Below are 15,711 nucleotides of genomic sequence, written 5' to 3' on the forward strand. Positions count from 1 at the left end.
TCCTTCTTGACATTTCAGTAAACAATGTGGTTTTCTTCATTTGTCTGATTATTTAGTGGCTTTAGGAGTAACAAAAAAAAATTGAAAAAATATTCAATATAACTATTGAATTTGCTTGTTTGGAGTTGGTTTATCTATGAAATTCGATGTCCAGGATAGAATATGAAAACCTAAGATGATGTCTCAGAATACTACACTTTCCCAAGAAAATGTTCATTTTGAATGCATTTGAATATAAATTTTTAAAGTTCCCTAAAATGAATATTCTATATGCTTGGACTTCTTAAGTACAACCTTGTATCTTTTAATAAATGTGGTATAACTTTTAAATTTTTAATAAAAAATCACTTAATTTACAGTAGAAATTTTCACTCTGCAAAGACTGAGCTTTACAAATTTTGGTATAGGAGACATTTTTTAAATTGTATTTCACATAAACACAAATACTTGTTTATTTACTGCTTATCTCTTTTATAGGATCTAATCTTTTAACAATCAAGGATGAGGATGAAAATTCATTTCTCCTAGAAGAGCTTTTTGCTTTTGGTTCTTCTGTCCAGATGATTTGGTTGAATGCTCAGTTTGATGGTGACAGTAAGTAAGATTTGGGTAGAGAAGAGGAAAGGGCATAAATAAATACATGGTGGTCAAGGTTGATGAAAAAGGCATCTTCAAACCAGAAGGCTCTTCTTGGATACATTCGCTGTGAAAAAATAGCATGAATCCTAAAGCCATTTCTTCCAAGACAATATTGCTAACCCTTTTCTATACCCTTGTGTCCTTTGAAATAATCTCAGAATACCAAAAATGAAAACAAGCAAACAACAAGCTTATCTTATAATTACTCTCACATCATGAAGATTCTTGGATGGAAATTTGTGTTCACAGACTTAGTCATAGACAACAAAACCCTGTTTATTTAAAAATACTCAGATTATTCCTCAATGTTATAAAAGCACAACAGAATTATAGAAATGTTTCGATGATATATTGTGCTGTCAGAATTATTTGCTTTTCATAAAAACCAGAGTTTGTGATCAAATGACAGCATGTTATTCTTCCATGTAATTGATGGTTATTGAAAGTATTTATAAAGAAAATTCTCTTAATTGGTACGGAGAACTTATTATAGGGATATACCAAGGTGGAGGGTGGGTCCACTCTAATAAGGAGTGTTTCAATCACAGACATTGTTTAGAATTTCTAGCCCATTGTGATATAAAAGGTGACTGACTTTTAGTTACTTTTATTGTTGGTTTTAAATACTAGCCGACAATGTCCCCCTATTATTGCTTGCACATGGATCGGCTCTATAATTGCCTCCACCTCTCAGTACACCAGTGGCTTGCTTTTTAAAGAAATTAGTTGTAAAGTTATTTTAGAAAGTGAGCCATTTTGCAATAATACAGATGTTAGGACTTAAAATGATTCCTTTAAATTGATTATAATGATAGGGAATATTTCAAAATTCAAACTGTTACATTAAGGAAGATGGTATTCTAAATGAACTAAATCAGAAAAATATATCTATAATAAACAGAGAGCCATTCACAAGGCAAGTTTACTAATACCCACCTTTTGATGTTGTATTCATGACTGTACCCCTTGAATTGCATGCATCAGATAAGAACACAGCCTCATTGAATTCAGGAGCTGCCTTTTATGGTTCATTCCAGTCTTAGTATATTTGACAATTATACATATAATTCATAGTAAGTCAGCATTTTCACCACAGATAAAACCATAAAGTGGTTTGATGGAACTCCCACAGACCAGTCAAACTGGGGCATTCGGAAGCCAGAGATGGACCATGTCAAACCCCATCTGTGTATTGCCCTGAGGATCTCAGAAGGAGTGTGGCAGTTATCCCCATGTCAAGAAAAAAAAGGATTTATATGCAAAATGGAAGCAGGTGGGTAAAGCCAGAGGGTAATTCCTCATTTTGATTCTACCCTGACTAATGTTGACCCACCTTTAGCATTTATAGCTTTGAAAATTCAAGTATTCAGGGAGTATTCTGATAAATTCTAACATTATCATCTTGTTCAACATCAAACAAGTCAGACATTTCAGCTCCTTCTTTCTCTGATATGAAGAAAAAATCATTATAAAGCCTATGACTTTCCTGTGTCATCCTAGCTGTTAATGGGCAAAAAAGCAGTTTAACCTAAAAAAAAAAAAAATGGAAGTAGCGATGTTACCCAGCAACCCTTATACTGGCAACTGCTACTCAGAAATTTTAAGGTTCATCTTTGGTCCCAGGAAATATAATCTAGGCCTAGGTATTCTTGCTTGATAACTGGATGAGATTCTCTGTTGCTAGCCATTATATTATAAAAGTCATACTTTAACTTCATCTTGAACTGCATGCTTTGTGGTGATAAAAAGAAATAATAATTCTAGAAATCTAAGCCAGAAAAATTTTAGTCAGCTGCAAACAATACAGAAATTTCTAAGATAGGATGTTAGCAATTATCATTAACTGGAAATGTGTTTTTAATAAATAATCACAACATTTCTAGATGCCAGTATTGCAGAGAAGGAGGAAGTGGTGTGGCCTCCACTGCTGCTGAAGGCTTCTGAGAGGAGATAAGGTTTTGGAATCCCAAAAGATAAGAAGAATAGAGAAGGGAAGGCATATGAGACAAAAATCCAGTATGACTACACGCAGCAACTGAGAATAGTTTAGATTAGAGTGAAGGGTTCACATTAGGTGGTGATGGGAATAAAATTGGACTGTAATGTAGGATCCATTCAGAGAGTACCTGTGTAAAGAGCTGAACTTCATGGTGAAGAAGACAAAGAACCCCTATGTGCTCTATAAACAACTGCAGGGGAATCACACTAATCCAAGGGAGGCAGTTGTAATTTGAGTGATAGAGGTAGGAACTAGGAACATGAGGAAGAGTAAAAATAGGAAAAGAGAATCAGCAGGCTTTGGTGATCCAATTACACACTGGGTAGGAATGAAGGAGAAAAACCTGATAGGTGTCATCACCAACATTGAAGCTCCCAATGGCGTGGATAGCAGTCCTGTGTGGAAAACATGACTAAGCCTAATAAGTAGTGTACCCAAGTGATCAATAGCATTTCATTTCAAAAACAAATCAGAAATACCTCATATGTGTACAGGACTTTAAAGGTTCCTATAATATAGAGGGCACCTCTTTCATCACTCACAGCAACTTCCAAAAGCAATGCAGCAGATATATTCCCATTTTACAGATGAGAAAAGCACTTGTCCAAACTGAGGCCACATCAAGAACCATTCCCCAAATTGTCTGGCTCTATATGCTTCTTGTGTATCTGCCCACTGCATGCATCCAGACAATAAATATTCTTTTAATAGTCTCTCTTTAAAAAGTATCTTCACACGCACATAATATATGGTCCCATGTTTAAGTGTGCAACAGTGAAAGGGCATAAGAACTACATCGAGGCACTTCCTCCACTCCCAAACTCTTTACTGAACTTCCTCTGAGTCATTCTCTACATATTTTTCTGGATCTTTACTGATCTAGGTCAAAAATAGCAGAGTTCAAATTTTGAGTTAGAATCTACTTGAAAGAGATACATTTCTATAGTAGAAAGTCCTCAAACAGGAATCCTCCAATTTTTTTTTAATTTTTTTTTGTTTTTTATTTATTTATGATAGGCACACACAGAGAGAGAGAGAGAGAGAGAGAGAGAGAGAGAGAGAGAGAGAGGCAGAGACACAGGCAGAGGGAGAAGCAGGCTCCATGCACCGGGAGCCCGACGCGGGACTCGATCCCGGGTCTCCAGGATCGCGCCCTGGGCCAAAGGCAGGCGCCAAACCGCTGCGCCACCCAGGGATCCCCGGAATCCTCCAATTTTTTGAATGGAGGAGCTTTTATTCATTTCCCAAGATTCTGAGATTGCAAAGTTGAGAAGGTGCTGATTTTAAAATCCCCACATCGAGTAAAGAGATTATCATTGCTGGACAAACTCCATCTCAGAGCTTAACAAAACTTAGTTCCGTGCAGGCAGAGACTATATTTTATTCATATTTTTATTGCAGCACAGTGCTGAGACTGGATAGAAATTTTTCAGCTTAAAAAAAAAAGCAGTGTATGTGTTTGTGAGCAACAATAACGATTACAATAAATCAGGGGTCAGCAAAATTTTCTTGTAAAGGACCAGACAGTAAATATTTTAGGCTTTGGGAACCATACAGTCTCTGTCACGCTGCCATTGTGGCATGAAAGCAGCCACAGACAATACATAAACAGATGAGTGTGGCTGAATTCCAGTAAAACAGTAGTTATAAAAACAGGCACCAGATCTGATCCATGAGCCATAGTTTGCTGAGCCCTGCTGTAAATAATAACATAATTTTGCTGAATTAAAAGAAAATTTTCATCGCAGTTTTTTTTTTTTTTTTGAATTTGGTTTTAGGTCTTCATGCAGTAAAGGAGCACTCAGGAAAAGGTAGGTTTGAACAGTAGAAAACATTTTGATTTCTCTTAGAAATAATAAAATAGGAAGTAGCTATATAACAATATCTATCTTAACTTGTTGTCATTGAGCTTTTCCTTTTTTTCACCTTCTTTCAGGACCAAGTCATAGTATGGTGCCTCTTGCAGTAGCACTGACATTGATAGTAATCCTGGCACTTTCCACCCTTTCCTTCTGCATATACAAGCACAATAGAGGTATCTTCAGTAGACTTGCACCGTTCGGGAATCCTTACTACCCCACAACCAACTTCAGTACAGTACATTTGGAAGAAAATATTCTCATTTCTGATCTTGAGAAGAATGATCCATAACAATGAACTCAGAGAACGCCACTGCCATAAAGATAAGTAAAGCCTTAAGTGGAGTCTCCCCTGCATTTTCCTTTACAGACTAGATGCCATTATAATGTGAATTGTATTATTTTAATTATTCTTAAACTGATTACTGGTTTTGAACAGTAACCAAATCGTAGAGGTGTTGATTTGTTCATTTCCCCAAACTGTGATCTATTCTTAAAATGGGGAAATTGTACAATGGTTACTAGTCAGAAAACAAGAACTAGTAAAGGTAACTCCCTATTGAAGACTCTTGAACTAATGTGAATAATAGGTTTTGTATTAATATATTTCTACTGAAATTTTAAAAGATTTTTCAAACTAATCTGATAACTATTCAGACATTTGCCCATACCTAATCCATTAAAAAAGGGAGAAAGCAAAACAAACTTTTAAACTCTATACTTGTATGCAAGATGAAAAGTTAAAGACTTCTGAGAGGTTTCTTGTTTGTTTTTTAATTCAATCATTTTAAAAACCGTATTTAGAAAACTAATTTCTAAGCTGAAAACTCACACATTCCAGGCTCTAAACCAATATTTAAGTTGATATTTATTTTTATTAGTTCTGACTTCTGAAATTAAAAAAGAAAAATTACCTGTCTTTACGTAGGAAAGATATTGGTTAGTACACTTGCATAAGCAACCATGTAATATGGCCTAAAACCTTCAATTACTAAATAATGACTATGTTTGATATTTTAAAATATAGATAAGCTTAAAAGAATTCATTAAAGTCATACTATTGTTAAAATTCATGGCCTTTCTTAAAACTAAAGGTATAAAGTAATATATAACTCTCCTGACAACTAAAAGATATAAAATTTAATTTGAATTTAAAGGGGAAAAATGAAGATCTGAACTACAGTACCATTAGAACCACACTAGAGGATATATGGAGAAGTAGTAAATAAATGACTCTCCAGTCATAATCTAGATACCTTTGCTATATAAATGAGTTTATATGGGGTATTCAATTTAATAAACTGTCGTTCTTAAGAACTTGTTAATGCAGTTGGTAAATATGAATAATAGCATAACACTGTCTATAAATTAAATACTGCATATTTGACTTTCTTTCAAAATTTCTTATATGGAAAAGTGACTTCATAATCAACATTTTAAAGTTTACTCATTACATAAATATTCATTGTGCTCGCTTTGGCAGCACGTTTACATAAATGTTCATTGTATTCCTATTAAGAACCAAGTGCTGTTCTAGAAACTGGGTGTATTGAGGTGAGGAAATTAATGAGAACTCTTGTTTTTATGTCACTTATTTTCTAATGAGAGAAAAGTGAGAGCAATCCAGTAAAGATATTCATAAGTAGAAAACACCAGGTGGTTATGAAAATTAAGTAAGGTCTTGTGATAGAGAGGAACCAGGGGAATCTCCAGGCCTCCCTAGGGTGTGCATTATTACATCCATCTGCCTTGAAATTAGTGGCCACTAGTCACAAGGTGGAGCTCTGGGAGAAAGTATGAGTGAATTTCTAAGTGGAAAGCCATCATCATTAGAAATAGAATTTGATGAGCATGGAGTCCTTGTAGCCTGAAACAGTTAATATAGCTTCTAAAAGAGGCTCCTTGCTACTGGTGTGTAGCTTCCACACTAGGACGATCTACTTCCATAATTTTGATATTTCATTTTTTAAAAGATATTATATTATGCAGCAGTTGTATATTTATAACTCACAAGAATAATTGGCTTGAACTAACCGGGTATAAAAGCCCAATTTAACAATCTGTCAAGTGAAATTAAAGTTCTGTTCTTTTTAGTGTACCTGGTAAAAACTGCTAATCAATTATCCTTCTAGTCAAAGTATATCGAAGTAGAATAGTCACACATAACAATTTGACCAAGTCTGTCATTAATAAAGTGGTTTTGCAGAAAGAAACTGCACTGTTTGTCAATGCTCTGTACTTTGCTATTTAGTATTGAACTACATCTCTGGGGAATCTGTCCCCATGGACAAGATCATGCACTCCTTCTCATTATTTAAATTTCAGAAATAAAAAGTACTGAAATATTATGTTTTATTTATATAGCGCACTTCAAAGAGCTTTTTCCACATCTATTTTTAATCTGAACTAGATTCCATAGCTATAGCATGAAAAGCAAAAAGGCATCAGGGTCACAAACTCATTCACACATAATTAATGTTCCCCTTTCCAAAAAATCAATTATTATCCCTGACTCCGGGTAATGGAAAATCTTGGATTTTATTTATTTTTTTTAAATCTTGGATTTTACAATTAAAGGTATCTTGAGCTCTTCCAATTCCAACAGTCTTCTTTCAGTTTAAATGCTTCTCCAATAGAAAGTTCCTCTTCCTATCAAGGGTGGATTAGATGGTCTCTTTAGGTAAACAGTCTTTTGGAGTTTTCTTTTCCTCCTCAAAATGGTGTTGGATATATGAGAACTTGTGTCTTTGTAATACTGGGGGGAGAAAGTGATAAGTGACTGTAAATGTGTGTTATCTGTGTCCACTGAGGTTAGTTGTCTGGCCCTATTCCTGGGAACTTTGCTGGCCTCAGCTATGAAGCCTATAGTTGGTGAGAGTCTATTGTCTTTGATTTGCTCCATTCTGGCTCTCCCTGGTACTGCCTTATCCCCAATATATTGGCTATGACTCCCATTCAATTCTCTACCTGAACACTGCAGTTATACACAAGGCCACTTCACTTCTGCAATAGTGAGACCTATCTAGTACCATCAGTTACTCTACGAGGGAGTACTAAATCCTGTAGCAAACAGTCCACAAATCTCAGTGGCTTAACACAGCAAAGGTTTATTTCTCATCAACAATGGGTTTGCAAAAGGAGCTTGCATTCATGGGTCCAGGCATCTCCTATATAGTAAGACCTCTAACTTATAGGGCCTTGGAGTCTTCCAATGGGTCTCCTACCTCTGCCTCACAGAAGTTAACTTGAAATCTATCTTTGATTAAGACTATTGATTATTGAAATACATTCTTTAAGTTAAGAGTCATCATACTAAGAACACATACCCTGAAGGTACATAAAGATTTTCAAGGGACACAGAGACATGGATATTTTTAAGGAACTCAGTTTCCAGAATCTTTAACCTTTATATATATTCTTTCTTAGAATTAACCTTCATGAGAACACATGTGAGATCATAGTGTCATGCTGATTCTTCTTTTCCACCTCTCTTGTACAAATGCCCATCACTACCGTAAACAAAAACAAAAACAACTCATGGCTTTCACTCCAAATCTTGCTATGATGCTTTATCTTGGGAAAATTCTCCACCAAACAAAGGGAAAAAATTCAAAGTCATGATGTCAATGAAGATTCTTTTAATAAAGGAATTCTAAAACCAGTGTAGAGCCTGATGTCTTCCCCTATGTTCATAGATTTTTCTGTGAAGGATGAAGTGATGAGTGAGAAATTCCATGTTGGGCTATTTTAAGTTAATATGCATTAAACAGTGGAACATAAAGAATGATAACTACTTTTATTTTAAGACTTTTTAGCTCATGCAGCCCCTAATTTTTTGTCAGAGAAGGTTTTTCTGTAGAGAAATTTCTGATGAAAGCAGAAGTGTAGATATTGTTAAGAACCTGACATCTTACCTTATCCTGATGAAAAGCTTATGACAAAGCTCTGTGCTTAATCTGTCTTAGATTTCTAAGTGACGCTGAGTATTAACATGCTCATTAAACTGAAAAATGGGCAGCCCCAGTGGCACAGCAGTTTGGCGCCGCCTTCAGCCCTGGGTGTGATCCTGGAGACCTGGGATCAAGTCCCACATCAGGTTCCCTGCATGGAGCCTGCTCTCTCCCTCTCCCTCTGCCTGTGTCTCTGCCTCTCTCTCTCTCTGTCATGAATAAATAAATAAAAGCTTTTCAAAAATTTAAATAAAATAAAATAAACTGAAAAATGGAATCAGATATTTTTCTGAACATTTATTTGTCTTATTTGGCTCAGGGATTTGACAATGAAGATTGGCCTTACCTATTAAGTTTTATGATGAATATTTTTCATTAACTGAATAAACTAAATTGGTAACTCTAGTGTTATGATTAAAGCACTTTTTAAGATAAAGATATTTTAATAGAAAAATAGTATTGACAAAACTATAATGATATTATCAATATATCATTTTTCCCAACCTAACTTTGTATATCAGATAGAACAAGAGGTGCCTATGGGTGAAAGAGTAACAGTCATTGGAAAAGTCTTCCTAAAGTCTGTTAATTTTACTTCTAGAAAATCGACAATGTGAATCACTCTAATGACTGGGTAACAAATCCTTTTGCAACTTGACTGTTTCCAGTTCTTAGCTTTAAGCAAAACTCAAAAGGACATAATCAAATTATCCATTGACAGATGACAAAAGTGTTTTTAAATGTAGAATCACTGTGATTTTGGGCACAAATGAGAAAACCATTCAAATAATGAAATTATATCCCTATAACAAATCCCCTTTCATTCCTACCTATTTATTTATATGAAGAAAGTGTTTATATTAGCCAGGATAGGTTAGAGCATGCTATGAAAAGAAATAAACCTTCTAATGTTAATGGTTCAAAATAAAACTCAAAAATTAAAATTTTTGGTCATGCAAAGCCTACTATGGTTCCATGGTTTATGGTTCTCCAGGGAAGTTCACATCCAAGCAATAATTCATAGATCCAGTCTGCATGTTCCTACCTCAGGAATATGGGGCTTTCAGTGATACTATAACAGGAAAAAAGTAGAGAAATCTTAAGTTTCTGGGTCCTTAAGTGGCACTTTCACTCACATATCATTGGCCAGACCTGTCACATGGTCCAACTTACCTGCAAGAAAGTCTGAGAGGTCTCCCAGTATGCTCAGGAAGAAGAGGATAGCCAACTACAAAGAGCCCGGCAATCTCCATCAGAGTTTCTCAGCATGTATAGCTGATATAATAATAAAAATAGAATTCATGCTAAATTCTGACTCATTCTAGCAATTTTAAATTATTATTAGCTAATTTTATCTGTGATCCATCCACTTCATTAAGAGATACACTACCTATAACATTTTAGTTTGATATATTCTAATCATTTATTAACTGTTGTAATATATTTATATTGTTCTGACCAATTGTGTACTAATAAAAATTAAAGTGACAGTTCAATATACAAGATAATGTATAACACTTAGAACCTATGTTGGCAGGGAATTTTATAAATAATTTTAATTTGTATACATATTTTTTTTACTGTAGCTAACATGACAAGGTAATGAATAAAATATTTTCTTTTTCTTTTTAATTTTTTTTATTTATTTATGATAGTCACACAGAGAGAGAGAGAGAGGCAGAGACATAGGCAGAGGGAGAAGCAGGCTCCATGCACCGGGAGCCCGACGTGGGATTCGATCCCGGGTCTCCAGGATCGCGCCCTGGGCCAAAGGCAGGCGCCAAACCGCTGCGCCACCCAGGGATCCCAATAAAATATTTTCAAGATTAAAAATATATACATTAAGATAAAACTCTGTGGGGGGATTGGAATGGAAATACAAGACTAACGAGAAAAACAAAGCAAAATCTCTGACTGCCAAGAGTTTGTGTGTATTTCTATTTTTAAATAGATTATGATGGAATTCAAATTGTTAAGGTATCTCCAATCAAAGGAACTAGGGTCCCATGAAGTGGCTGATTCCGGGTCCGCAACAGGAAAAATGTGAGATGAAAGTAGATTACCTTGTGGTCCCAGAAAGTAAAAAAATGCTCATGAAAATATGAGGTCATGCCCAAGGAACACAGGAACTAACCTGAAGGAGCTCCCAGTGGCCAACATTGGAACAATTTGAGCAAAAAAATATATACATATATATTAAATATATATATGCATATATATTGCTAGTATTGTATTATTACCCATAGAAAAATTATCTATTAGTCCATATTGTTAAAAAATAAACAACTGAATGAATGAATAAATAAACTGAGGAGAAAGAAGCAACAGTTCTTTTCTACAGGAGAATTATAATTAAAAAATGTAAAAGGAATGAGAGAAACAAAAATTACCATTAGGCAAAACACAACAGTAATAATTTATATAGGCAAGATCCAGCAGTGGGTGTTAAAATTAGTGGGTGACCGTTTGAAGAGAAACAGGAAATTTGCATAGTCTTAAAGTATCACCCCCAAGACAGTCACTAATTATAATGGGAAAGTACTAACTTTACAGTAAAAAAACCCCACTTTAACCAAGTGATCAATGCTAGTATAAGCATGATAATCAGCCATATCAGCATCTTGTGTTCCCTGGTATGATGTCCTCCTAAGGGCACGTGACTTCTTTGGCATCTTTTTCAATAAGGAATAATCTTAATTTAATAATAAAAAAACACCAGACAAATCCAAATTGAGGAACATTATACAAAATAACTAGCCACTTCCAAAGTACCCAGATCATAAAAGGAAAGATTAAAGAACTGTCATAAATTAGAGGAAAATAAGAAGACTTGACAAATAAATGCATGGTAGCATCCTGAATTGGATCCCAGAACAGAAAAAGGACATAATGGAAAAACTTGAATTAAAATGAAATTTATAGTTTAGTTAATATAGTATCATACTTGTATTCATTTCTTACTTTTGATGAATATACTAAGGTTATATGAAATGTACCAATACAGCAGGCTGACTGACTGAATGGTACACAGCAATTCTCTATAATATTGGCAACTTTTCTGTAAATCTAAAATCATTCAAAATAAAAAGTGAAAAAATCTGCTATGATATGAAATTCCATTGGATGTATTAACAGAGTGATGTGACACTTTTTTCCAATGCTATTATTTATCATATGCTGAAAATTGCATCCTACTTTAAAAAAATGCTTAGATGTCAACTTGGAAATGTGTGAAGGGATATATATCTTTTCTTTCAAAATTCTTTTAGGAAATATGCAAACACAACCATTTGAGGACCACTACTATTTGACATTTTTTCTCTCCTGACCCAAATGAAAAACAAGCAAAATTCATCTTTTCTTCAATCTAACAGCCCTCCTCCTACTAGAGGTTTGGATTGACACACATCTTACTGTCGGTCGGCCCCATTTATTTGTTTTTGCTCTCTTTTCTCCACACTCTTTCCTGATCCTGTCTTGTTGGGACTCTCATTTTCTTACCCTGCTTATCCACAACAACCTCATGGCTTAGTCTTAATGGCAGATATTTCAAAAATGTTATGTCCATCATAATTCTCCTTGCCAACATTTATAAGACACTGGACTGTAGTGATTATTACAATACATGGTTGGACTCTCCATTCTCTCTTCCTCCACTTCTTAACACAGTGACAAATAGGGGCAAGACCAAATCCAGTCTGGTGCCTGTTTTTGTAAATAAGTTAACAGAACACAGCCATCCTCCTTCATTTTCACACCATGTATGACCACTTCCTGTCTGCAACAAGCAGAGCTTAGTGGTTGTGACACAAACCGAATGGCCCACAAAGTCTACACCACATCTACACCACTTACCATCTGGCCCTTTAGAGGAGAAGTTTGATGACCCTGATCTAAAAAATTAAAAATCTAAAATGGGCAATCCAACATACTTTGATATGTCTTAGTAAGCACTATTATATATATAGGAAGTACTTCAACATAATGATAAGCAGTTCTAATCAGTAAACATTTCTTGAGAGCTTACTATGGCACAGAGACAGTCCTAGGTTCTGGTACTGGAAATATGAATAAAATTGTCTCTGTTCTCATGGGGCTTCAGGGGCAGAGGAATACGTAAATAGTAAGTTCAACATAATGTGGTACAAATAAAAACAGAAGGAACAGAATCAGAAAAAAAAGGACACCAATTAATTCTGTCAGAGAAGGAGGCTTAACATGAAAAATGATGCCTATTAAATAGAAACTTTTAGATAAACCATCTTTCTTTAATATCTTTTTAAGCTGAGAAAAAACTTTTCGGTTTGAGGCTAACAATGAAGAAAAGGTGGATCCAGTTGTCATGATGTAGCTAATTTTTCTGAATCCTCAGAAAAAAGAGTTACAAGAATAGTATACATTACTGCCTTTATACTGTGGCTAAATCCATTTAAAGCCAACTTGTTTATAGTGATTCCAAGCTATTGCAGCAGTGGATTGGAGGAGGCAAGTAAGTATGCATTGCCAATCATACCACATCATTCAAATATTAAGTACTATTCAGTTAAAAAAATAATTACAAATAATTCAGTTTAAAAATCTATAGATCATGTGTTATATGAACAAAGTAATTAATATACTATGGCTCTTTTATAATTTATAGACATAAAAATCATGGCTTACACTAAAAAACTAAAACTTTTATAATTGAACATTAGAAATAAATATTTAAAAGTAATATCTATTTTAGAAATATTGGTTTATGATTTAGCAGTTTATGATTCCTAAAAGCCTGACAAAACTTAGGGCCTCTTGGATTATTTGCAAGAACTTACAGCATTTATAATTTTATATCTGATGCTTACAATTCAATATAAAATGACTGAAAACACAGACTTTTTCATTCTTTATGTTGTAAAACTTGGAGGTACAATGGTTACAAGGTATGTGGTTTTAAAAAAAATAAGCTATATAACCCCTATGTTTATTCCAACGTTATTTACAATAACCAAACTATGGAAACAACCTAAGTGTCCATCACTAGATGAATGCATAAAGAAGATGTGGTATACATACACAATGGACTATTACTCAGCCATAAAAAAGAATAAAAATCTTGCCATTTGCAACAACATGGATGGATCACATAATGCTAAGTGAAGTAAATCAGTCAGAGAAAGATGATTTCACTCATGTGGAATTAAAGAAGCAAAACAAATAAACAATGAAAAAAGAAACAAACCAAAAAAACAGTTGCTTAACTATAGAGAACTAATGGTTACCAGAAGGGAGGTGGGTGGGGGATGGATGCATGTGATCAAGAGTACACTTATCCTGATGAGAACTGAGTAATGAATAGAATTGCTGAATCACTATATTGTATGCCTGAAACTAATGTAACACTGTATATTAACTATGCTGGAATTAAAACTTTTTAAAATACCAAAAAAAAAAACCTCAGCTGTAATATTCAGGCTTACATAAATGGCCAATATTTTAGGTATATTTATAAATATGTCGAACCATATGTTCCATTTAAGTCAATTCCATTACTGTTGCTGCATTTTAAATTTTGAAGAGAGAAATCAACAAATGTGCCTAAATTTGAAATGCTAGATAAAAAATTGAAAATCTACATGCTACATAATGCATAATGAAGAATTGTAATTGCAGAAGAAAATCCATAACTAAAAACCACAAAATGAGTCCCATGTATACCAGTGACCTTCTTTACTCAGAGTTAATTAACACAAGCATTTGCTTCTTGCAGAGCACTTTACTATAATTTAGAACAAATTAGGGAAAAAATCACTCAAGTGCTGTTTTCTTCACACCATGAAGTGAGCATAGTGGGCCAAAGTTAACTCATTTAAAATATTGTCATCCATTTCTTGTAATTATGAGTAGCAATACCCTTCGTTTTTTGCAAAAAAAAAAAAAGACATCTTGATCTATACTATCTTCAGTTTGTTTCTATGCTTCTATTTAATAATGGAAATTGATCTTAAAAACTAATATAAAATGCCCTTTTCAGTCTCTCCAATTAAGTGTCTCATTTATATTAAATTCAAGCATTGTATATTTTCCTTGGCATTCTTCAAATAAATATACTCTGAATTTAATATGGCAAATTATTAAAGGACTACATTAATATTATCTCTTGCCCCTCCCCTAATCCTAAAATTGTGAGTTTATTAATGTTTCCACATGGCATTTTGTGAATTAACTTGAGCTTCTTTAGCCCTAACTTATGAGGTCATGTCCCCAGGTAGTTATTTAAACTTTGGTTTTTACCTTCCCAGAGATCAGAGTTGGTAGGCGATGGAAATCCAATTCAGAGATGTAGGAATCAGTGGCACTCTTGCCCCTGCAGACTTTGAGGAGAGAGTAAGACCCAGAGCCAAAAGGTAGAACCAGGGAAAACTTACTAAAAAGGATTGGAAAAAAAAAAGAAAAATAAAATAAAATAAAATAAAATAAATAAAAAAATAAAAAGGATTGGGAGGAGTGAGAACTGAAAAGGAAGCATTACCTCGCTGTCACCAAGGACTTTGGAGTTCCTGATTCAAAATGCAGTTCTGTGGAGTCCAATGAGCATATTGAAGAGATATATGTACTGCTATGTTTATTGCAGTACTGTTTACAGTAGCCAAATTATGGAAATAGTCCAAGTATCCAATAGATGAATACATAAAGAAGATGTGGTACACACACACACACACACACACACACACACACACACACACACTGGAATATTACTTAGTCATAGAAAAGAACATAAAGAAGTCATAAAAAAGAATGGAAATCTTGCCATTTCCAACAATATAGACAGGTCTAAAGAGTATAATGTTAATTGAAATAAGTCCGTCAGATAATGACAAATACCATATGATTTCACTCATATGTCGAATTTAAGAAACAAAACAAAGCAACAAAGAAAAAAAGACACAGACAAAAAAAAAACAGACTCTTAAATAGAGCACGAACTGATGGATACCAGAAGGGAGATCGGTACAAGGACGGGTGAAAGAGGTGAAGGGGATTAAGAAGAGTACACTTAATCATGATAAGTACTGAATAATGGATAGAATTGTTGAATCACTATATTGTGCACCTGACACTAATACAATACTGTATGTTAATTATACTGGAATTAAATTTTTTTTAAAAAAATGAGCATCTCTGAATATAGTGTATACCCAGGCAATAGGTTCACATAGTCCTTAAGCAAAAGCTCATCTGATTAGGCAAGAAATTGTTTTACTCAAGATGATACCTAAAAGTG

At 34.3% G+C, this 15,711-nt stretch overlaps 1 protein-coding gene and 1 long non-coding RNA gene across 4 annotated transcripts in view; one reads left to right on the top strand and one right to left on the bottom strand.

Moving 5' to 3' along the window:
- PLA2R1 (phospholipase A2 receptor 1) overlaps positions 1 to 4,837 on the top strand; it is a 114,411-nt gene extending 109,574 nt beyond the window's left edge. The window contains exons 27-30 of one of the 2 annotated variants that reach the window (XM_055307927.1): positions 478 to 594; positions 1,736 to 1,912; positions 4,417 to 4,449; positions 4,575 to 4,837. In XM_055307927.1, coding sequence (XP_055163902.1) covers positions 478 to 594; positions 1,736 to 1,912; positions 4,417 to 4,449; positions 4,575 to 4,789 — 542 coding nt within the window. In that variant the 3' untranslated portion in view covers positions 4,790 to 4,837. The remainder of the gene's footprint in view (positions 1 to 477; positions 595 to 1,735; positions 1,913 to 4,416; positions 4,450 to 4,574) is intronic. The other variant, XM_055307928.1, reaches the window with a different exon arrangement.
- Positions 4,838 to 7,179: 2,342 nt separating this feature from the next.
- LOC129498549 (uncharacterized) lies at positions 7,180 to 14,988 on the bottom strand. Of its 2 annotated transcripts, XR_008662141.1 has the most exons (4): positions 14,959 to 14,988; positions 14,721 to 14,800; positions 9,621 to 9,722; positions 7,180 to 7,252 (listed from the first exon to the last, which is right to left on the bottom strand). It is a non-coding gene; the product is annotated as an uncharacterized LOC129498549 (long non-coding RNA). The 2 variants fall into 2 exon arrangements; XR_008662140.1 differs by lacking the exon at positions 14,959 to 14,988 and having other exon boundaries at positions 14,721 to 14,863.
- Between the last annotated feature and the right edge of the window lie 723 nt (positions 14,989 to 15,711).

The sequence above is a fragment of the Nyctereutes procyonoides genome, unplaced genomic scaffold, assembly GCF_905146905.1.
Source record: "Nyctereutes procyonoides isolate TBG_1078 unplaced genomic scaffold, NYPRO_anot_genome, whole genome shotgun sequence".
Classification (NCBI taxonomy): domain Eukaryota; kingdom Metazoa; phylum Chordata; class Mammalia; order Carnivora; family Canidae; genus Nyctereutes; species Nyctereutes procyonoides.